The sequence below is a fragment of the Pristis pectinata genome, chromosome 12 (assembly GCF_009764475.1).
Source record: "Pristis pectinata isolate sPriPec2 chromosome 12, sPriPec2.1.pri, whole genome shotgun sequence".
NCBI lineage: Eukaryota > Metazoa > Chordata > Chondrichthyes > Rhinopristiformes > Pristidae > Pristis > Pristis pectinata.
Window position 1 is genome coordinate 52718161 of NC_067416.1, and position 24244 is coordinate 52742404.

General features: G+C 47.7%; 3 protein-coding genes and 5 pseudogenes across 5 annotated transcripts in view; 5 read left to right on the plus strand and 3 right to left on the minus strand.

Annotated features, from left to right (window-relative positions):
- The window catches only part of LOC127576624 (zinc finger protein 208-like), a 149913-nt pseudogene that overhangs the window by 107557 nt on the left and 18112 nt on the right, over positions 1–24244 (minus strand).
- LOC127576415 (zinc finger protein 850-like) overlaps positions 1–24244 on the plus strand; it is a 244464-nt pseudogene that overhangs the window by 87153 nt on the left and 133067 nt on the right.
- LOC127576414 (zinc finger protein 585A-like) overlaps positions 1–24244 on the plus strand; it is a 204422-nt pseudogene that overhangs the window by 87149 nt on the left and 93029 nt on the right.
- LOC127576550 (zinc finger protein 420-like) overlaps positions 1–24244 on the plus strand; it is a 163290-nt gene that overhangs the window by 87149 nt on the left and 51897 nt on the right. The window contains exon 2 of one of the 2 annotated variants that reach the window (XM_052027087.1): positions 6697–6761. The exons of the other annotated variant lie outside the window; for it this stretch is intronic. The gene's annotated coding sequence lies outside the window, so the exon portion shown is untranslated. The remainder of the gene's footprint in view (positions 1–6696; positions 6762–24244) is intronic. 2 annotated transcript variants of the gene reach the window in all.
- The window catches only part of LOC127576616 (zinc finger protein 721-like), an 83900-nt pseudogene that overhangs the window by 57449 nt on the left and 2207 nt on the right, over positions 1–24244 (plus strand).
- Positions 1–24244, minus strand: part of LOC127576853 (zinc finger protein 271-like) — a 312902-nt pseudogene that overhangs the window by 30161 nt on the left and 258497 nt on the right.
- Positions 1851–7108, minus strand: LOC127576582 (zinc finger protein 300-like). Its single transcript, XM_052027140.1, is given in 4 exon segments — positions 1851–3328; positions 4450–4623; positions 5432–5550; positions 6568–7108. A coding segment is annotated over 1 exon segment (870 nt). The 5' UTR covers positions 3044–3328; positions 4450–4623; positions 5432–5550; positions 6568–7108; the 3' UTR covers positions 1851–2173.
- The window catches only part of LOC127576585 (zinc finger protein 239-like), a 40832-nt gene continuing 23761 nt past the window's right edge, over positions 7174–24244 (plus strand). The window contains exon 1 of one of the 2 annotated variants that reach the window (XM_052027152.1): positions 7174–7269. The gene's annotated coding sequence lies outside the window, so the exon portion shown is untranslated. Of the gene's footprint in view, positions 7270–10939; positions 10958–24244 lie in introns of those variants that run through there. The other variant, XM_052027149.1, reaches the window with a different exon arrangement.

The following is a 24244-nucleotide window of genomic DNA, read 5'->3' on the forward strand; positions in this document are numbered from 1 at the left end:
AACTTTGAGAACTATTCCTAGACTTGGGGTTTGGGAATTTGCCACACACACACTTTTGAGTTTATTAGTTTTGGGGTTAATGTCTAATATCTAACAGTTTTAATTTTTTTATTATTACAGTAGTTATTAATGAAATACTTTTTAACACTTACACATGGCTCGTTGTGTTTCTATTGTTGCTGGGATGTAACGGGCAAAATTTGGGAAACGATGAAATGACATGATGGCAAACAAGCAGGGACAACATGGACAGTTTTAATTCTTTAAATGTAACATATATTCTTTACAGGCAAAAAAACACAAGGAAAAGTGGTCGATAATAAGAGAAGTTAAATAGAGTTTTAGATTCAAGGAAAGGCTTAACATTTTGCCAAGATAAAACAGTAAACCTGCAGATTAGAAAAATGTTAGATTTCAGCAAAGGGGGGCCAAGGCATTGATAAAGAAAGGCAAAGTGGAATATGAGAGTTGTCTGACAAGAAACATAAAAATAGATTCTAAGAGCTTCTATATGTGTGTACACAGAGCTGAGCTCAGGTTAATGTTGGTCCCTTAGAGACACAGGAGAAATTATATTGATGTGTAAGGAAATGGCGGGAAAGTTAACCAAATATTTTCTGTCTGTCTTCACAGAAGAGATAAAATGCCTCACAGAAATACGACAGGTCCAGACTGAATGAGGAACTCAATGAAATTATCATCAGTGAAATATGAGAGCTGGAGGAATGAATAGGAAGGTAAAGGTGATAAATTCAGAGCTGATAACCTGGGTCCGCAGGGTGTGAATGAGGCGCTGAGGGAAACAGTGGACGAATAGTTTTGTCATCTTCCAACATTCTGCAGATTTGAGAACATTTCCCACAGTTTGGAAGGCAGCAAATGTCACCCCCAGTATTTGAGGAGGGAACGGGAAAACACAACTGGAGGCCGGTTAGTGTGAGATCAGTCAAATGGAGAATCTGAAAGGTACCTATGTAGCAGTTAGCGTATTGCTTTACAGCGACAGTGACCCGGGTTCAATTCCAGCCGCTGTCTGCAAGGAGTTTGTACATTCTCCCCGTGTCTGCGTGGGTTTCCTCCGGGTGCTCCCCTTACCTCCCACATTCCAAAGATGTACGGGTTAGGAAGTTGTGGGCAATGCTATGTTGGCGCCGGAAGTGTGGAGACACTTGCGGGCAGCCCCCAGAACACTCTGCGCAAAAGGTGCATTTCACTGTGTTTCGATGTACATGTGACTAATAAAGATATCTTATCGTCTAATAATAATGGAGAGAGAGAGATGATTATGAAAGGGAAACCAAGTTTGACCGACCTGAGTCTTGCTAAGGTTGTAATACTCAAAAACAACAACATGAAAACCAGAAGAAACAGGAGCAGAAGTGTCGGCCACTTCAGCCGCTCCATTACCCAAGATCACACTGATCCGACCCTGGCCTCAGACACCATTTTCCCCTTCTTTCCCCACACTCTGCAACTCCCTTGTCATTCAGATGTTTGTGCATCTCCACCGTGAATGTACTGAATAACTCCGTCTCTGCAAGTCCCTGGCACCGAGAATTCCAGAGATGCTCCGTTCTCCAGGGAAGACATTCTTCAGCATCTCAGATGAGTGACCCCTGACTGATGCCACGTCCAGCAATTTCCAAGCCTCGTGAACAATCAGTGCAGACTCAGTGATCCAAAGGGCCCATTTCTGTGCTGCATCTCTCTATTCCTCCGAATATTCACACTGGGTGAGATGGGAGGAGGCTGGTGTGGAACAGAAACACTGGAAAGCACCAGATGGGCTGAATGGCCTCTCTGTCTACTGTTCATTGTGTGCATTGCAGAGACAGGAAGGGCCTTAGATAACGTGTTTCAAACAGAACTGCTTTATTTTAATCAGAGATCCAGAACATTGAACTCTAACTCAGTTAAAGAGATTACAAAAGAAAATCAACTGTGCCCAATGACCAGAGTTCAATCCTGGGCGAGATCAGCAGCGTCGACAGAATCCAACCCCCGTGAACATCCACAACACTTGTGAATTTGCGCTAGATTTCAGCAGAAGTGACGATTGTACATTGAGCATACAGCATGTTTAATCTTTCTCCACAGTGTGAATTTGCTGCTGTTTCAGAAGGTCAGATGAGCAAGGGAATCCCTTCCCGCATTCAGAGCAGGTGAATGGCCTCTACCCGGTGTGAACTCGCTGGTGCCTCAGCAAATGGGACGACCAAGTGAATCCCTTCCCACACTCGGAGCAGGTGTATGGCCTCTCCCCAGAGTGAACTCGCTGGTGTGTCAGCAAATGGGTCAACTGAGCGAATCCCTTACTGCACTCGGAGCAGGTGTACGGCCTCTCCCCAGTGTGAACTCGCTGGTGTCCAGACAAATAGGATGACCGAGTGAATCCCTTCCCACACTCGGAGCAGGTGTACGGCCTCTCCCCGGTGTGAACCCGCTGGTGTATCAGCAGCTGAGACGACTCTGTGAATCCCTTCCCGCATGTCGAGCAGATGAATGGCCTCTCCCCGGTGTGAAATCTCTGGTGTGTCAGCAGATGGGACGACCGAGTGAATCCCTTCCCGCACTCGGAGCAGGTGTACGGCCTCTCCCCAGTGTGAACCCGCTGGTGTACCAGCAGCTCAGATGACTCAGTGAATCCCTTCCCACACTCAGAGCAGGTGTACGGCCTCTCCCCGGCGTGAACTCGCTGGTGTCTCAGGAAAAGGGACAACCAAGTGAATCCCTTCCCGCACTCAGAGCAGGTGTACGGCTTCTCCCCAGTGTGAACTCACTGGTGTCTCAGCAGCTGAGATGAATCAGTGAATCCCTTCCCGCACTCAGAGCAGGTGTACGGCCTCTCCCCAGTGTGAACTCTCTGGTGTGTTATCAGGCTGGATAACCGACTGAATCCTTTCCCACACGTTGAGCAGGAGAACGGTCTCTCCCCAGTGTGAACTCACTGGTGTGCCTGCAAGTGGGATGAGTAAGCAAAAGCCTTCCCACACTCCGAGCAGGAGAATGGCCTATCCCCAGCATGAACTCGCTGGTGCGTCATCAGGCTGGATCACTGAGCCAATCCCTTACCACACGTTGAGCAGAATGGCCGCTCCCCAGTATGAATAAGTTGGTGTGCCAGCAGGTGGGTTGACTGAAGGAAGCCCTTCCCACACTCAGTGCAGAGACACGACCTCTTCTCTGTGAATTTTTTGGTGCATCAGCAACAGAAATCATCGAGTGAATCCCTTCCCACACTCAGAGCAGGTGAACGGCCTCTCCCCAGTGTGAATTCACTGATGTTGTGTTTGAGATTCCCATGAACAAATCCTCTGCTTGTTGTATCCTGTAAAAGAAATTTGCAAAAGTCATCAATAGGTACAGGACAGTATTTCAGCTGAGATTTTAGTCTCTGTAGCGAGCTGTTATAATAATGACAAACACAAGCTTGAGGAACAACGTCATCTTCCATCTGGGAACATTGCAGCATCCAGACTGGCATCAAAATCTCTGGTTGTCTTTCCATCTATAATCAGAATGGGCCATTTCTGCCACTTCCCTTTGTTCTACCCGTTGCCTCCCTCACCTACTCTGCCACTGAAATTCAATGTGCTTTCTGTCTTTCACTGTTAAGAGGGGTATCAAACCCAAAACATTCCCTCTTTCTGCAGATGGAGACACAAGAGACTGCAGATGCTGGAAATCTGAAGCAATACATAAGGAAGCTGGAGGAACTCAAAGTGGGTCAGGCAGCATCTATGGAGGGAAATGGACAGTCAATGTTTTGGGTCTTTGTGGTGTTGGACTTGGTGACTGTATTGGTATTGGTTTATTATTGTCACTTGTACCAAGGTACAGTGAAAAACGTGTCTTGCATATCGATCGTACAGGTCAATTCATTACACAGTGCAGTTACATTGAGTTAGTACACAGTGCATTGAGGTAATGCAGGTAAAAATAACAACAGTACAGAGTAAAGTGTCACAGCTACAGGGAAAGTGTTGTGCAGGTAGACAATGAAGTGCAAGGTCACAAGGTAGATCGTGAGGTCAGAGTCCATCTCATTGCAGGAGGGAACCGTTCAGTAGTCTTATCACAGTGGGATAGAAGCTGTCCTTGAGCCCTCAGGATCATTGAACGTGAAGGGAAGACTATTGTACTGAGTTGTTAGGGATTGTCATTGTGTGGCAGTTTTGTGGTCCAAATGTTATTTGCCACTTAATAATCCATAATAGATGTGTTAGATACCATTCTATATCCAGACAGAATAGAACGTGTTCTCAATACAGAAGGAGCAAAGGACATAGAACATAGCTGAGTTGTAAAATAACCATAAGTGACAAGGATTTTTGTTTCTTCACCAAACTGACACAATTTAGCCACTTGGGTGAATTACTTTACACAATTTATTCACTGGAAGTTGGACTTAGCCCCTATTTTAACCTCAGTCCCAACTATAGCTGTTACCTGCAATGATTTGGACATCAGCAGTGTCTGGAGACTGGTCCCAATCTCAGTTTGCTCATCTGTGTTTCCAGACTGCCTGCAGAGCAAAGGCAAAGTGATCCTTGCAGCTAAATCAATAGCCACATTTATACTCACAATAAAAATAAAAAATGCTGGACACGGGTCAGACAGCATCTGTGGGAAGAGAAACAAATAATGTTTCAGGTTGGAAACCCTTTGTCAGAACCGAGAAAGTGAGAAAACAACTTTTAAATTGCAGAAAAGACGGGGAAGGGGTAAATACACCATTAAACCCACAGGAAGTGGGAACAGGAGCAGAACATTCAGCGTCTCAAGCCTGCTCTGCCATTCAGCAGGATCATGGCTGACTTTCCTGCCCTGTCCCCATTACCCTTGATTCCCCGACTGATTAGGAATCTATCCCAACCTGAAGTATACCCAAGGACTCTGCCACACAGTTCTCTGTAGCAAGATGTTGCATAGACTCAAGCTTCTGAGCGAAGAAATTCCTCTTGTCTCACTTTTAAATGTTCACTAGTAAATTTCTCTTTCATAAGGCTATGTTAACTCTGCTCAATAAGTTACGATTTTTCAAACAATCAATCAGATAAAAGGGCAGTCTCCAAACTAAAACATTAACTCTATTTCTCTTTCCTCAGATGCTGCCTGACCTGCTGAATTGTCCAGCAGTTTCTGGCACGGACCTGAGTTTTCAGCTACAGCTGAATTTCACCACCATAACATCACCTGACTACCACCGGCCCAGTTTATCTGCTGCTGAAAGCATCATCTATGCCCCTCGTTGCACCTACATTTTATCCTGCTCTAAGATCTATCTAACCCTTCCCTCCCAAATAGCCTTCCATTTTTCTATCATTCCAGCCCATTTCCCCTGAATATTAAAATTTTATAAATGCAAATAAAAAAATCTGCAGATGCTGGAAATCAGGAAAAAAAACCGAAATTGCTGGAAAAAACTCACCAATTCAGGCAGCATCTAAGGAAAGAGAAACAGAGTTAATGTCAACACCAGGGACTGCAGATGCTGGAATCTGGAGCAGCAAACAATCTGCTGGAGGAACTCAGCAGGTCGAGCAGCATCTGTTGGGAAAGAAATCGTCGACGTTTTGGGTTAATACTTCAGGCCAAAGATCCTGTGCCTTCCCTATATTGAAGTACTGTCTGCCTTCTCAATGGATAACATGTGAGAGTGTGGTGCCAGCTCATTGCCCGAATACCTCTCTGGAACTGTGGACAGACCACGTTCAGGGCGACCAGTCACACGTTACGTTTAACCCACGTTGGGCAGATGTTGCGCACTTTATCTTCCTTCCAGCTGTTGCAGCGCGGACCCTGTCATTGACCAGGGGGAGAGGTGAAGGGACCGGGGGTGTCCAACCCACACCCTCCCCACACGGGTTCCCAGCCACTGGGGTGGCGGGAGGTGGGGAGAGCAGAGAGATCCCTCCCAGCCGAGGGGATCAGCCGCTCCCGGACCGGCCCGGCGCTCCCACCCCTCCCCCCGCCACCCCCACCTTCAGCCTCCGGGCTGGGGGACCTCATGCCATCGGGCGCCCGGCTCCCGCTCACCGGTCCCGTCCCTCATTCCCCCTCCCTCGTTCTGTCCTCACCCCCTCCATGACTCTACAACTGAAGGGACTTCCCAGATTCCTCATTCGATAAGGAATTCTGTTCGTGGGATTGAGGGGGGAGTTTGCTCCACGTTGGGACACGGACCTCAGGACCCTCAAGTACTGAAGTGAGTCTTTCACCCCGCGCAGTGTCTACAGACCTGTGACTACAGGAGGGTCAGGGGACTCGGGCAGGCTCCCAGAACTCCCAATCCCAGATACAGGAGCCTGAGGGCACATCCCACCAGGCTCAAGGACACCTGCTACCCCGCTGTGATAAGACTATTGAACGATTCCCTTAAACGATGAGATGGACTCTGACCTCACGATCTACCTTGGATCCAGTGCGGACCTGCAGAAACTTCACGGGACGGCATGTTGGGACAGTCCCGGCTCCCTCACTCCTCAGCCCTCCCCTTCCCTCTCTCCTCCTTCTCCCCTCCGCCCTCCCTCTGCTCCCCCTCCCCTCCAGATCTGGGTCCCGGACCTTGAGAAAAATCTGACGCAGAGCCCGACACGATTTCCCCCTCTGCCGGGACCGCTGCTGCCTGCCCCGCTGTGCTCAGCCGCTTGTCCCTCCTGCTCTGGGATTGTCCTGTTTTCATGCAGACGGGAGGTGCGGTTCTGCGGCGGGAGGAGCTGGTTCCGGCTTCCGAACGGAGGAGCCTTCAGTCGAGCTGGGTGAATGGAGTTTTCAGTTGTGCGGGGAGAGGAGGCTGGAGCGGGGGCAAAGGCGATGTCTCTGCCGGGGGAAGGGCCACAGCGTCGTCGCCTGGTCGGGTGTTCGATCCGGCAGCCGAGAGAGCGTTGGGAGAGAGAGAGGGAGGGGGGGGGGGAGAGAGAGAGAGAGACAAAACAAAGGAGATCTTGCAGCGCCAAAACGCTGGCACCGCCTTGGATGATTTTGCAAAAATATTTAAACCTGGTGTCCACTGGTCCCGGAGCCATCTCCTCGTTACTCTGCACACAAAACCATCTTTTTCATACTCTCCACTCCTCAGGAGTATTTCTCCCGTCAATATGCGCAGTTGAACCCGCCCCCGATCACCGGAATCACTCGTATGTGTCCCCGAAAATAAATTCCCAACTCTGCGTCCGCTTGTGAGGTCCGAGCTGAGTGAATCTTGTTAAAAGGAGCCACTTACAAACAGTGAATGTCTCTCGGCACTGCGTTGGGGCATTCGGCTTGGTATTTTGGTATTGGTTTATTATTGTCACTTGTACCGAGGTACAGTGAAAAACTTGTCTTGCATACTGTTCGTACAGGTCAATTCATTCCACAGTGCAGTTCCATTGAGTTCGTACAGAGTGCATTGAGGTAGTACAGGTAAAAACAATAATAGTACAGAGTAAAGTGTCACAGCTACAGAGAAAGTGCAGTGCAACAAGGTGCAAGGACACAACAAGGTAAATCGTGAGGTCAGAATCCATTTCATTGTATAAGGGAACGGTTCAATAGTCTTATCACAGTGGGGTAGAAGCTGTCCTTGAGCCTGGTGGTACGTGCCCTCAGGCTCCTGTATCTTCTGCCCGATGGAAGAGGAGAGAAGAGAGAATGACCTGGGTGGGTGGAGTCTTTGATTATGCTGGCTGCTTCACCAAGGCAGCGAGAGGTAATGTCAGATTCCAAGGAGGGGAGGCTGGTGTCCGTGATGCGCTGGGCTGTGTCCACAAATCTCTGCAGTTTCTTGCGTTCCTGGGCAGAGCAGTTGACGTACCAAGCCGTGATGCATCCGGATAGGATGCTTTCTATGGTACATTGATAAAAGTTGGTGAGTGTCAAAGGGGACATGCCAAATTTCTTTAGCCTCCTGAGGAAGTAGAGGCGCTGGTGAGCTTTCTTGGCCGTGGTGTCTACGTGATTTGACCAGGACAGGGTATTGGTGATGTTCGCTCCCAGGAACTTGAAGCTCTCAACCCTCTCGACCTCAGCACCATTGCTGTAGACAGATGCATGTACACGACCCCCTTTCCTGAAGTCAATGACCAGCTCTTTTGCTGACATTGAGGGAAAGGTTGTTGTCATGACACCATTCCACTAAGCTCTCTATCTCCTTCCTGTACTCCGCCTCATTGCTGTTTGAGATACAGCCTGCAACGGTGGTATCATCTGCAAACTTGCAGATGGAGTTAGAGCAGAATCTGGCCACACAGTCATGAGTGTATAGGGAGTAGAATAGAGGGCTGAGGACGCAGCCTTGTGGGGCACCAGTGTTGAGAATAATCGTGCCGGAGGTATTGCTGCCTATCCTCTCTGATTGCGGTCTGTTTGTTAGAAAGTCAAGGATCCAGTTACAGAGGGAGGTGTTGAGTCCCAGGTCTTGGAGTTTGGTGACAAGCTTGCTTGGGATTATTGTATTGAAGGCAGAGCTGTAGTCAATAAACAAAAGTCTAACGTAGGTGTGTTTACTGTCCAGATGCTCCAGAGCTGAGTGTAGGGCCAGGGAGATGGCATCCGCTGCAGACTTGTTTGGTCGATAGGCGAATTGCAGTGGGTCCAGGTTGTCTGGGAGTCTGCAGTTGATACGTGCCATGACCAACCTCTCAAAGCACTTCATGATGGTGGATATCATAGCCACTGGTCGGTAGTCATTGAGGCATATTACCTTGCTTTTCTCGGTACCGGGATGATAGTGGTCTTCTTAAAACAGGTGGGAACCTGAGATTGAAGCAGGGAGAGGTCGAATATGTCTGCAAATAGTTCTGCCAGCTGATCAGCAGAAGATCTGAGCACACGGCCAGGGACGCCATCTGGGCCAGGTGCTTTCCTCGTGTTCACTCTCTGGAAGACTGATCTTACGTCCTCCACTGTGATCACAGGTTCAGCTGCACTGGAGGCTGTCAGGGTGGATGGTGACAATCCACCTCCCTTCTGTTCAAAACGCACATAGAATGTGTTAAGTTCATCAGGAAGGGATGTGCTGTTGTTAACTATGAGGGGGGAGGGGGAGAGGTGGGGGATTGCGGGAGTGGGGATTGAGGGGTGGGGAATTGGGGAGGGGGCAGGAGGAAGGAGGGAGGAGGTGAGAGGGGGAATGAGGGGAGGGGAATGGAGGAAGGGACGGAGGGAGGAGACAGCGCGGAGGACAAAGAGAGTGGGAATGAGGGGAGAGAGGGGGGAATGATGAGGAGGTGGCAGTGGGAAATGGGGGAGGGGGAATGAGGGGAGGGAGGGAATAAGGGGGAGTGGGCAAGGGGAATGAAGGGGGAGGGGGCAGACGGGGAAGCAGGGAGGAGAAATGCGGGAAGGGGCAGGGTTTGGGGGAATGGGGAGGGGGTGAGGACAGAATGAGGGAGGAGGGAGGGGGAATGAGGGAAGGGACCGGTGAGTGGGGCCCGGGGGCCGATGACATGAGGTCTGCCAGCCCGGAGGTGGAGGTGGGGGCCAGGCCAGTCCGGGAGGGGCTGATCCCCTCGGATGGGAGGGATCTCTCTGCTCTCCCCACCTCCCCCCACCCCAGTGGCTGGGAACCCGTGTGGGGAGGGTGAGGGTTGGACACCCCCGGTCCCTTCACCTCTCCCCCTGGGCAATGACAGGGTCCGCGCTGCAACAGCTGGAAGGAAGATAAAGTGCGCAACATCTGCCCAACGTGGGTTAAACATAACGTGTGACTGGTCGCCCTGAACGTGGTCTGTCCACAGTTCCGGAGAGGTATTCGGGCAATGACCTGGCACCACCCGCTCACATGTTATCCATTGAGAAGGCAGACAGTACTTCAATACAGGGAAGGCACAGGATCTTTGGCCTGAAGTATTAACCCAAAACGTCGACAATTTCTTTCCCCACAGATGCTGCTCGACCTGCTGAGTTCCTCCAGCAGATTGTTGCTGCTCCAGATTTCAGCATCTGCAGTCCCTGGTGTTGACATTAACTGTGTTTATCTTTCCTCAGATGCTGCCTGAATTGGTGAGATTTTTCCAGCAATTTCGATTTTTTTTTCCTGATTTCCAGCATCTGCAGATTTTTTTATTTGCATTTATAAAATTTTAATTTTCAGGGGAAAATGAGCTAGAATGATAAGAAAATGGAAGGCTATTTGGGAGGGAAGGGTTAGATAGATCTTAGAGCAGGATAAAACATAGGCACAACATCGTGGGCCAAAGGGCCTGTACTGTGCTGTAATGTTAAAAAAAAAGCACGTCTGGATGAACGAGGGGCATAAATGATGCTTTCAGCCACAGATAAACTGGGCCGGTGGTAGTCAGGTGATGTTACGGTGGTGAAATTCAGCTGTAGGTAAAAACGCAGGTCTGTGCCAGAAACTGCTGGACAATTCAGCAGGTCAGGCAGCATCTGTGGAAAGAAAAATAGAGTTAATGTTTTAGTTTGGAGACTGCCCTTTTATCTAATTGATTGTTCGAAAAATCGTAACTTATTGAGCAGAGTTAACATAGCCTCATGAAAGAGAAATTTATTAGTGCCATTTAAAGGTGAGACGAGGAATTTCTTCACTCAGAAGCTTGAGTCTTTGCAACACCTTGCGACAGAGAACTGTGTGGCAGAGTCCTTGGGTATATTTCAGGTTGGGATAGATTCCTTATCAGTCGGGGAATCAAGGGTTATGGGGACAGAGCAGGAAAGTCAGCCATGATCCTGCTGAATGGCAGAGCAGGCTTGAGACGCTGAATGGTCTACTCCTGTTCCCACTTCCTGTGGGTTTAATGGTGTATTTACCCCTTCCCCATCTTTTCTGCAATTTAAAACTTGTTTTCTCACTTTCTCACTTCTGACAAAGGGTTTCCAACCTGAAACATTATTTGTTTCTTTTCCCACAGAGGCTGTCTCACCCGTGTCCAGCATTTTCTTTTTTTATTTCAGATTTCTGGCACCTACAAATTTTTTGATATTGCTGCTTCCTCTGCCGGCCCGGCCCAAGGTGGACTCCAGGCCCCGGCTGGTGAATGACTGTTTTGCTGGGACTGTTTCTGGAGCCCTGGGGATTGTGGGTATAAATGCGGCCATTGATTCTGCTGCAAAAGCACTTTGCCTTTGCTCTGCAGGCAGTCTGGAAACACAGATGAGCAAACTGAGATTGGGACAAGTCTCCAAACACTGCTGATGTCCAAATCATTGAAGGTAACAGCTATAGTTGGGACTGAGGTCAAAAAAGGGATTAAGTCCAACTTGCAGTGAATATAAAAAATCATGTATTGTGAAAGTAATTTACCCATGTGGCTAAATTGTGTCAGTTAGCACTGTGTTGAAGAAACAAAAATCCTTGTCACTTGTGGTTATTTTACAACTCAACTATGTTCAATGTCCTCAGCTCCTTCTGTTACTGAGAACATATTCTGTTCTGTCCGGATATAGAATGGTATCTAACACTTCTATTCTGGAATAGGAAGTGGCAAATAACATTTGGACCACAAAACTGCCACACAATGACAATCTCCAACAAGTGAGTCTCATCATCTACCCTTCACATTCAATGATCCTGAGGGCATGTACCACCAGGCTCAAGGACAGCTTCTATCTCATGGTGGTAAGACTATTGGACGGTTCACCTATACAAAGAGATGGACTCTGTCCTCATGATCGATCTTATTGTGACCTTGCACCTTATCGTCGACCTGCACTGCACATTCGCTGTAGCTGTGACACTTTACTCTGTACTGTTATTGTTTTTACCTGTACTACCTCAATGCACTCTGTACTAACTCATTGTAACTGCACAGTGTAATGAATTGACCTTTACGATCGGTATGCAAGACACGTTTTTCACTGTACCTCAGCACAAATGACAATAATCAACCAATACCAATGCTATCACCAAGTCAAACACCATCAAGACCCAAAATGTTGACTGTCCATTTCCCTCCACAGATGCTACCTGACCCACTTTGAGTTCCTCCAGCTCCCTTATGTATTGCTTCAGATTTGCAGCATCTGCAGTCTCTTATGTCTCCATCTGCAGAAAGAGGGAATGTTTTGGGTTTGATACCCCTTTTAACAGTGAAAGACAGAAAACACATTGAATTTCAGTGGCAGAGTAGGTGAGGGAGGCAACGGGTAGAACAAAGGGAAGTGGCAGAAATGGCCCATTCTGATTATAGATGGAAAGACAACCAGAGATTTTGATGCCAGTCTGGATGCTGCAATGTTCCCAGATGGAAGATGACGTTGTTCCTCAAGCTTGTGTTTGTCATTAATATAACAGCTCGCTGCAGAGACTAAAATCTCAGCTGAAATACTGTCCTGTACCTATTGATGACTTCTGTAAATTTCTTTTACAGAATACAACAAGCAGAGGATTTGTTCATGTGAATCTCAAATACAACATCAGCAAATTCACACTGGGGAGAGGCCGTTCACCTGCTCTGAGTGTGGGAAGGGAGTCACTCGGTCATTCCAGTCGCTGATGCACCAACAAATTCACAGAGAAGAGGCCGTGTATCTGCACTGAGTGTGGGAAGGGCTTCCTTCAGTCATCCCACCTGCTGACACACCGGCGTGTTCACACTGGGGAGCGGCCGTTCTCCTGCTCAACGTGTGGTAAGGGAATTGCTCAGTTATCCAGCATGATGACGCACCAGCGAGTTCATGCCAGGGAAAGGCCATTCTCCTGCTCAGAGTGTGGGAAGGGCTTTGCTCAGTCATCCAATTTGCTGAGGCACCAGCGAGTTCACACTGGGGAGAGGCCGCTCTCCTGCTCAACGTGTGGGAAAGGATTCACTCAGTTATCCATCCTGATGACGCACCAGCGAGTTCACACTGGGGAAAGGTCATTCTCGTGCTCAATGTGTGGGAAAGGATTCACTCGGTTATACAGCCTGATAAACCACCAGCGAGTTCACACTGGGGAGAGGCCGTACACCTGCTGTGTGTGCGGGAAGGGATTCATTCAGTCATCTGAGCTGCTGATACACCAGCGAGTTCACACTGGGGAGAAGCTGTACATCTGCTCCGAGTGCAGGAAGGGATTCACCCAGTCGTCCTATTTGCTGACGCACCAGAGTGTTCACACTGGGGAGAGGCCATTCATCTGCTCGATGTGCGGGAAGGGATTCACAAAGTCATTCCATTTGTTGAGACACCAGCAAGTTCACACTGGGGAGAAGCCGTACACCTGCTCTGAGTGCGGGAAGGGATTCCCTTGCTCATCTGACCTGCTAAAACACCAGCAGGTTCACACTGTCAAGAAACATTAAACATTCTATATGCTCAATATACAACCATCACTGCTACTGAAATCTAGCACAAATTCACAAGTGTTGCAGGTGTTCACCGGGTTCAGATTCTGTGGAAGCTGCTGATCTCGCCCAGGATTGAACCCTGGTCATTGGGCACAGTTGATTTCCTTTTGTAATCTCTTTAACTGAGTTAGAGTTCAATGTTCTGGATCTCTGATTAAAATAAAGCAGTTCTGTTTGAAACACTTTATCTAAGGCCTTTCCTGTCTCTGCAATGCACACAATGAACAACAGAAAGAGAGGCCATTCAGCCCATTTGGTGCCTTCCAGTGTTTCTGCTCCACACCAGCCTCCTCCCATCTCACCCAGTTTGAATATTCAGAGGAACAGAGAGATGCAGCACAGAAGTGGGTCCTCCGTGTGGTGACACGTTCCACATTGTTGAACTGTGTGGGTGAAGAGCTTCCCCCGGAATTTCCTGCAGGACTTTCAGCAGATTGATGGCAAAGACAAGAGCTCAGCAGGGGTCTTCCCAGATATTAGAGCAGCACAGCTAATAGAGCTGCTACCTTGCAGTGACAGGAGCCCAGATTCAATCCAGATCTTGGGTCTTGTCTGTGTGGGGGTTCTCCCTGTGACTGGGAATTTCTTCCAGGAGCTCCAGTTTCCTCCCACATCCCAAAGACATGCTGGTTGGTAGGTCAATTGGCTGCTGTAAATTGCGCTTGGTGAGTGGGAGAAGTTGGGGAGAGTTGACAAGAATGTCGGGAGAATTTTAAAAAAAGGATGAATGTGGGATCAGTGTGGAGTTGTGGACTGTGTCGGCCTGTTTCTGTGCTGTATCTTTCTGTGACATTCCCCATCCATCAAGCCTCGGGGAGGAAGTAATGGTGTTTAACTCTACTTTTTTTAAGCTTTAAGATATCTTTATTAGTCACATGTACATCGAAACACACAGTGAAATGCACCTTTTCTGTCGAGTGTTCCGGCACGGTAATAGCATTACACTAACTGCTACACTACCGTGCTACCCCCAGCTCTTTTCAACACGGGGCTGTTCTCAATGGGCTGAACGTCAGACAATTGAGTCACTGCAACACAGGACTGTCCTGATAGATCCTGTGCCTCATTCATTGTCCCACCTGATTCCCCCATTCTCCACCTCAAAAAAATTCATTGGTTTCTGTCCTGAATACAATAACTGAGGAACCACTCCCAAGTCAGGTTGGGGAAAGATTCTGCCCTTTTGAGATCGGTGCCTGATGATCAGAGTTTAAGGAGATGCTTTCAAAACTTGGAATGACTGCAATGTATTTTGCAGATGCTTCTCTCACCCTGTCTCTCTGATCGATAGAAAAGTGACAGAATCTTCCTTATCGCCAACAGGTGACTCCTTAGCCCAAAACCATGGCGCTGAAAATGTGGATTCTTCCACCATGAGAAACATTTGGTAACTCATTCCCTCTGTTTGTATCAGAACTGGTCACTTCTGCTGTCGATCATCTACCTGCAATATTGGAGAAACAAAGGACGGCAGATGCTGGAATCTGGATGAAAAACACGATGATGCTGGAGGAACTCAGCAGGCCAGGCAGCATCCGTGGAGAAAAGCAGGCAGTCAACGTTTCGGGGTCAGGACCCTTCTTCAGGACTGAAGATAGGAAAAGGGGAAGCCCAATATATGGGAGGGAAAAGCAGAGCAGTTATAGGTGGTCAAAAGAGGGGAGGCAAGGTGGGCACAAGGTGGTGACAGGTAGATGCATCTATAACATTGACTGAGCTTTTCTCTCTCCATACACATTGTCTGACCTAATGAGTGTTTCCAGCATTTTCTGCTTTTCTAGGAAGGTGAGGTGCTCAAACCTGTGGCAGATGCAGTATAGCAGGAGGAGGTGAATGCCCAGCTGTTTTTGATCCCAGATGGAAAGACTGAGGTGTTTTCTTCATGGTGAGAACTGCCACGTCAAAGTTGAGTTTATTGTCATGTGCACATGTATGCACAGCTGCAATGAAGAAGTTACTTGCAGCAGCATCATTGGCACAGTGTAGTGGTTAGCGTAACACTATTACGGCACCAGCGACCCGGGTTTAATTCCTGCTACTGTCTGTAAGGAGTTTGTACGTTCTCCCCGTGTCTGCGTGGGTTTCCTCCGGGTGCTCCGGTTTCCTCCCACATTCCAAAGACATATGGGTTAGGAAGCTGTGGGCGTGCTATGTTCGCGCTGGAAGTGTGGCGACACTTGCGGGCTGCCCCCAGAGCACTCTACGCAAAAAAAGATGCATTTCACTGTGTGTTTCGATGTACATGTGACTAATAAATTTATCTTATCAGCAGCATTCACAAGAAGAATATGAATTGAGATTAAATTATACACTATTTTTACAAGGAAGAACACAATTAAGAACAAAAAAAATCAAAGTCCACTGTAATGCAAAGTGGTCGTAGTGTTGCTATACTGCAGTGATTCAGGTTGTGCAGGTTGGAGGATCAGTGGACTCAGTGGGGGGGGGGGGGGGGGCCCAGAACTCCTACTGCCTCCACCACCGTGAAGAATTAATCGGACAAAGCTGCAGTGGATGGGCTCGGGCCTTGGAGGGTGGGAAGGCTGGAAGAGGTCTCCCAGATCCGGGGAGGCGAAGTCCCGGAGGGGCCGGAACACCAGGTGATTTTAAAATTGAACAGGAGCCAGGGTGGGTGAGTGAGCACTGGGAGAACAGGTCTCAGTGTGTGCTGGGATCCTGGGTCTCAGCCGGAACTGGTTCCAGCCCAGCTCGCTGACCTCTACAAAGGACCTTCAACCATCTGTAGGTCGGTGCTGCCGCTGCTAGGACCTTGGAGAAGGGAGAAGGGACAGGAGGGAGGACAGTTTTGTCTGATCCCAGATCCTCCCGTCCTAGGGCTCTGAAGATCTCATGGGACCTCCGGCGACGAAGCTGCACTGTGAGAGGGGCAGTGCTGAGGGCCTGTCCCCGTGCCATGGGAGCCTCTGACCAGGTCTGATGTCGCAGCGTGTGGCACCTCTCGAATCCGGCCGCCTGTCACTCCCGCAGCCGGGAGGAGACAGTGCGCCGCCTGTACGCGGAGTGCGCGAGGTTGTGGCCCCCTCTGCGCCCACCTGAAGGGGTTGCTGCTCAAGCTCTGGCTGCACTTCAGCCCTACGCTGCGGATCTACAGTCACCCGGTGCGGCGGGGGGCAGGGGGCTGGGGGGGGGTGTCGCTCGGGGGGGCAATCTCATGGTGGGTCTTCCCTGGGCCTGGCCAAGCCGGCCGTCCACGGATCCAGGGGGCTGAGGGTTCAGGCCGGTCCGCCTACCCTCCCCTCTTCCGGGCTCACTCGGATCGGGTGTACAGCCTCTCCCTGGTGTGAACTCACTGGTGTGTCAGCAAATGGGACCACCAAGTGAATCCCTTCCCGCACTCAGAGCAGGTGTGTGGCTTCTCCCCGGTGTGAACTCGTCGGTGTTTCCACAGATCAGATGAATGAGTGAACCCCTTCCCGCACTCGGAGCAGGTGAACGGCCTCTCCCCGGTGTGAGCTCGCTGGTACGCTACCAGGTCAGATGACATCGTGAGTCCCTCCCACACTTGGCGTGGTGGAAAACACAATCTCCAGTGAGGATGGGGACGGGTTTCCAAACAGTATTGATACAGGGCCCTGCGAGCCCAAGAGCATGACACAGGGAACTTTGTTCCTGATACAAAGCAGATGCACAAGTTCCCAGTTGGGACGGGGACTTATTTTCCCTTCCCACGAATCAACAACTGATATAAGAAAAGATATCTGCTGACTCCTTCAGAGACTTGACCACAATTTACAAGGTTTCTCTCCAGGTTGGTTCATCCAGGTTTTACCTCCCACACTGAACACGTGTTTGGTTTCCCCTTGTTGTGGCTGGTGTGTCTCTGGCTGAAACTCCTTCCACACTCGGTGCTCTTGAACACTCTCACACTCAGGGGTGTGAGTCTCACTGCCCTCCCGGTCACACTGTGGTTTCTAATCTCGTCTCAGAAATAGATAAGATGTCTTTATTAGTCACATGTACATCGAAACACACAGTGAAATGCATCTTTTGCGTACAGTGTTCTGGGGGCAGCCCACAAGAGTCGCCACGCTTCCGGCGCCAACATCGCACGCCCACAACTTCTTAACCCGTACATCTTTAGAACGTGTGAAGAAACAGGAGCACCCGGAGGAAACCCACGCAGACACGGGGAGAACGTACAAACTCCCTACAGACAGTGGCCGGATTTGAACCTGGGTCGCTGGCGCTGTACAGCGTTATGCTAACTGCTACAACACACAATCATCTCCTCTTCCATATGCAAAGATCCACGAGTCAGGTGCTGGTGAACTGACCGACACAGCAGATCTGATGTGATGTCCCCTTCCCACACACAAATCCTCTGCTTATTCTACCCTGCAAAAAGGAGTTTACAAAAATCATCAATAACAATCCAGAAGAAAGAATTTTTCTTTCTTTTGTGAGCTTCACTCGAGGGACACAAAATGATTCCAGAGACTGGGGAGACTTTAGTTACACAGATGCGAGAAGTTCTTCTCACGAAGGATGAGGTTGAGAGGAAATCTGCTGGAGGTATTAAATATCACGCTGTGTCCTGAGTAACAAGGAGAACGTGTTGGCAGAAGGGGCCTGGAACCAGAGAACATGAGCAAAGGGGTTTTTGCAAAACCACCAAAAGACAATATTATTTAACACTGGGTGATGCCAGGGTTCTGGGTTTCAGCTACAGCTTGGTTAGCAAGACCGAGGAACTGATTGTGGAATTCAGGAAGGGGAAGTCAGGAGAACACACACCAGTCCTCATTGAGGGGTCAGCGGTGGGAAGGGTGAGCAGCTTCAAGTTCCTGATCGTCGACATCTCGGAGGATCTATCCTGGGCCCAACACATTGATGCAATCACAAAGAAGGCACGCCAGCGGCTCTACTTCGTTAGGAGTTTGAGGACATTTGGTATGTCACCAAAGACTCTTGAAAATTTCTACAGATGTATAGTGGAGAGCATTCTGGCTGATTGCATCACCAGCTGGTACAGAGGCACCAATACGCAGGATCACAAGAGGCTGCAGAGGGTTGTAGACTCAGCCAGCCCCACCACGGGCACAACCCTCCCTGCCATCGAAGACATCTTCAAGAGGCGGTGCCTCAAGAAGGCGGCATCCATCATTAAGGACGCTCACCACCCAGGACATGCCCTTTTCTCATTACCACCATCGGGGAGGAGGTACAGGAGCCTGAAGACCCGCACTCAGCGATTCAGGAACAGCTTCTTCCCCTCCACCATCAGATTTCTGAACTGTCCATGAACCCAAGAACACGACCTCGTTATTCCCCTTTTGCACTATTTATTTAGTTTTGTAACTTATAATAATTTTTAAGTCTTGCACTGTACTGCTGCCGCAAAACAACAAATTTCACGACACATATCTCTGACAATAAACCTGATTCTGATCTTGACTGATCTTTTACTTCTGCACCAGTTTTATTCACTAACCCCACATTCCCTTGATTCACTGCATCAGACTATTGTTATTGACCACAGCTCTGCCTTCAATACTATAATTCAATGCAAACTCCTCTCCAAACTTCTAAACCTAGGACTCAACACCTTTCTTTGCATAAGGATCCTTGACTTCCTGACCACCACACTGCAATCAGTGAGGATAGGCAGCAATACCTCCAGCACGATTATTCTCAACACTAGTGCCCCACAAGGCTGCGTCCTCAGGTCCCGACTCTACTCCCTTTTAACTCACGACTGTGTGGCCAGATTCTGCTCTAACTTCATCTGCAAGTTTGCAGATGACACCACCGTGGGCCAGATCTCAAATAACGATGAGTGGGAGCACAGGAAGGAGATAGAGAGCCTAGTGCCGTGGTGTCATGACAACAACCTTTCCCTCAATGTCAGCAAAACAAAACCACTGGTCATTGATCAGGAAAGGAGAGGTGCACATGCTCCAGTTTACATCAATGGTGCTGAGGTCGAGAGGGTTGAGAGCTTTAAGTTCCTGGCAGTGAACATTGCCAATATCCTGTCCTGGTCCAACCACGTAGAGGCCATGGCCAAGAAAGCTCACCAGTGCCTCTACTTCCTCAGGAGGCTAAAGAAACTTGGCATGTCCCCTTTGGCCTTCACCACCTTTTTCAGGTGCACCAGAGAAAGCATTGTTATGGCAACTACTCCACCCAAGACTGCAAGAATCTGCTGACAGTTGTGGACACAGCTCAGCACATCACGGAAACCAGCCTCTCCTCCATTGACTACACTTCCTGCTGTCTCAGTAAAGCAGCCAGCATAATCAAAGACCCCACCCACCACGGACATTCTCTCTTCTCCCCCCTTCCATCGGGCAGAAGCCTGAAAGCACATAACACCAGGCTCAAGACAGCTTCTATCCCACTGTTATAAGGCTATTGAATGTTCCCCTAGAATAAGATGGACTATTGACTTCACAATCTATCTCGTTATGGCCTTGGACCTTATTTTCTGCCTGCACTGTACTTTCTCTGTAACTGTAACACTTTATTCTATATTCTATTATTATTTTCCCTTGTACTTACTCAATGCACTGATGTGATGAAATGACCCATATGGATGGTCTGCAAAACAAAGTTTTTCACTGCACATCAGTACAAGTGACAATAATAAACCAATTTACCTACTGTCCAAAAATCTATCGATCTTAATATGGGGCTGGAGGAGTTGGTAGAGATGGTGGGGGTGAGCATGGGGAAGGAACCACAGAAAAATGGGTCTTTTAATATTGTGTGTCTGTAGCTAAGCCCATTGTGGGTCAGCACACTCGGGGATGGGGCCGGTGCTAGTGGAATGTAGGGATGTGTCTTGGAGCCAAATAATATTCTGGCGGCAGCTCTTTGCGTGGACACCAGAGGAGATTGGAATGAACACGTCTGGACGAGCAAGGGGCATAAATGATGCTTTCAGCAGCAGGTAAACTGGGCCGGTGGTAATCAGGTGATGTTACAGTGGTGAAATTCGGCCGTAGGGAAAAACCCAGGTCTGTGCCAGACACAACATCAAGGCTGCGAATGGTCAGGCTCAGCTTCAGACGATCTCCTGGGAATGGGGCCAGTGAGCTGAGTGGTGGGGATCAGAGACAACGGCTTCAGGCTTCACACGGTTAGCTTGCAGAACATTTCCGCGCGTTAAACATTGGGTGTTGGTTGAACACTGTGATAGATCTGGGGCACCGGAGACGTTGGAGAAGTAGAGCTGAATGTCATCGGCGGACACGTGGAGCAATCGACACTCATTGAAATTATTCTCATGACAAAATTAGTTTATGGACCATTGTCAAGAATGGAAACCTTGCATGACCCCGGGACTGCCTGTCCAGAATTCTATTTGACATCAATGATGTGTGTGTTTTAATGTGGTGAAATTCTTCAGGTGTCACAATTTAGGCTCCTGACTTTACATTTGGTGTCGACGAAAAGTGAGAGTAACAGACTCCTTTGGCTGCAATTCGCGTTCTAGTGAAGCTGTTGAGCTCCATTTAGATGGCACATTTAACTTTATTGCTGAATAGTCACTGACAATGAAGCAAATCCCTAAAGAGTTCACTGTATACCCTTGTCTTTTAGGTGTCTGGAACAATCTTGCAGCTTGTGTTTGAGATACTGTAGAATACACAGCAGCTCGAACAAGTGATGTTGAATGACCAGATGATCTATTTCTGCAGTTTTCGAATGAGGGGTATACATTGTCCTGAAGAAATGGTGCCGACGTGGTCTTTTGCATACAAGAGGGAAAGCGGAGTCTGAATTTAACATTTCAGATGAAATCTGGCATCTTCAACAGGGCAGCACTCTGTCAGAACTGAACTAGTGCAGCTTAATCATGTTTATGCTGTAGTCTTGCTACTTGATCTTGAACTCGGGCGATCTAAGTGAGTGCTGCCCTCTGAGCTCTGCCTGACCTTCTGCATGTTATCTTTCTGTATAGGAAGGATGCACTTAAAGGGCACTTTTTTAAAACTTTGGAACTTGTCAAAGCATCTCACAGCCAGTGGCAAACTTAACGCATAAGTCACTGGGCAAAGGTTAAGCTCAACTTGTGCACCCTAATCCAAACATTTCTATGTTGCTACTCATATGGTGCATCATAAAATAGTACGAAAGCAATCTGTCCCAACAACTTACTTGTACCAACACATGTTTACTGAAGAACATCACTGTACTTCATCGGAGGGTTGATAACACCAGAATAATTGCTGGTTGCCAAAGAATCCCTGTTTCAGCAACAACTACTTGAGCCAGCACTTCTGTGCGTATCCTTGATGTCGCTGGACTTTATTGGCTAGGTTGAAATTACCAGTATGGTTGCTCCTTTGGAAAGAATATTTGTAAAATCTTAGCTGATTTCTTTTTTTCTGCACTAAAAGATGTCCTATCCATGTATATAAAAAATCCTGTCATTGAAATGTATTGTGTGGCTTGCAGAATTTATCCCCAGGAGACCCTACACTCAATGTTATTGTGTTGATTAGCAATGTCAATAAGAGGATGTATGTAAACTTATGTGCTGAATTCTGGTCACATTTTGCAAAATTAAATCCTCTACTGCCTGCAGGTGTTTGTGAAGATATCTGGAACCATTGCTCTGCCCTGCAATTGAGATTTATCTACATCCACTGCAAGCTTCTGGTGGTTTTAATTTTGAAGTATGCAACTAATGACAAACTAAACTCCTTGGTAGCAAAGCCAGAGGTGTGTCCTTCAGTAATCGAATTAATTTTAAATTGCGTACTTCTGAGAAAAGCTATGCTAATCTTTAACTACTTTATTTTCAAGGTCAGGAAGGGAAATTTCTTGCTGGAATGCTAAATTCCAAATATTTCGTTTGGGTGTCATTCCAATGTCTCTTGAAGAGGCTGTCAGATGTTAAACTGTGCTGGTCCATACGGGTTGAGTATTTCCCTAAGCTGTTTCTGTTATCAGTGTGTTCTTCAAAGAACGTAGGTTGGCATCTTCTGAACTGGTGATTAGATGCTGATGTTGTACTGCGACACCTGTTATATTGGTGCCTTTCCAGTTTCTAGTACACAGTTAAACTATATTTTGGTGCAAACACCTGTACATTACTCCGAACCCACAAGCATAAGCTGTGGGAGCTGGAAATGCCCAGGTTATGTTGGGAGTATCTTAAGGTAGTGGAAAGCCATTGTACAGAAGGCACTGACAGAAGTTCAGGATATAGACACAAGGTGCACCATTTTCCAAAAGATGCCAAATAGCTTGAAGTAACACAATATCTTCAAAGATTTTGTATTCTGAATCTTTTGTTCCTGAATCTTGTCATATCTTGTTTAAAACAATACTGCAACCCAATGTTGGTGTGGTATCTGATGTTAATGGTCGAGAGGTGCAGTTACCGATAGCTGGGCAAAACCCACAGTACAGCTGCTTTTTACAATGAAAATAATGCTTGCCAACTATTGATGCATGAGTTGGAATTCGGATGCAATGTTTAAACTTTCACTCATCATTAAATTGTTTTTGTACACAATGTGTGTAATTTTCCTCATGTATGTGGGAGAAGTCATTAAATTTAAACTAATTCTGAAGTGTTTATGCAGTTTCATCAGAAGGAGAGGTGAAGGTAATTTGATCGGGAGGACCAGTATGAAAGTAGCCAATGTAATCAGTATAATCTCAGCACTATGAAAGAAATCTACTTTTACCTCTCAGTAAAAGCTATATTTTGAGAGGTAAGAGATGAACGTGTCTTTAGGCACAATGTATGAGTTGTAAAATTTATGTTTTAGGTTCTAGTTCTTGGAAATAAGAGAGATCGACCAAATGTTTTGGATGAAAAACAGCTCATTGAGAAAATGTAAGTCATTGTTCTGAATACTGGCACACCTTTTCTTCTGATTCTTCACAGAATTTCAAAGTTGTACAATTAATGGTGCCAGGGAATTAAACCTGGAGTATAAAGAATTACTTTTTTATCTCTGATTAAAATTCTTCAAAGGATATAGAAACTTTAGATATCTCAGATATGACAGCACTTTCATGAGATTGTAAGTGAATGGCAGAAACACGTATAGTGAAACAAGGCAAGGGGACAAGTTATATTTACAACTTCTTAAGAGCACTTCTAGATATTACTTATTTTCAAATATATACTGTAAATATTATTACATGGCCACTTTCAATCTTTTTAGGGTTCAGGAAAAAATTCAGAGAAGGGCTTTAAGTATGACAGATTAACATGCCTGTTGATTTTGAACTAATTTCTGACCACCAACTGTCTTGGACTTGGCATTTTTGGAGTTTTTTCTGAGAGGAACCATATTGTATTTGAAGATATTATCCGAAGAATTTTAAGCTTTTTCTGGTCTGAATAGGTTGCCTGATATTGTGTCTCCTGATGAGATAACTCAGAGACATCATTTGTAAATCAGAGGATAGATCACTGGAGCTTTCCGTGCACAGACTGACAACAGTGTTTCCTTCATCACACAGTTATTGTCGGCAGAATGATTTGCGGTGGAGAACGAAGCTATTTAAAGGCGCTGTTCAGGTTGGTTCGCATGGCAGCCGAATTTACCCAAGAGCCACCGCGGCCGAGAAAGCGCTCTGGCTGCAGTGAGCGAGCCCACAGCGCAGGCGCACACTGGAGTTGACGTCATTTGCGCGCCACCTTGGACCAGGAAGTTTCATCCAGACCGTGGTCCGGCCCACGGTTGGGGTGAGAATCCGTGCGGGCTGCAGGATCACTGCGGGCGGCCACACTGAGCAGTCCCGGCCCTTCCCTCCCCTTCCCCCTCCCGCTCCACACGGGGGACCCGGGCACTTTCCTGCTTGAAATCAAAGCAAACCCAGTGAGTGCGGGAAGCCCTCAGCAGGTGAGGGCAGCGTCTGTGGAAAGAGAAATAATGTTTTAGTTTGGAGACTGACCTTTTATCTGATTGATTGTTTGAATAATCGTAACTTATTGAGCAGAGTTAGCACAGCCTTATGAAAGAGAAATTTACTGGTGC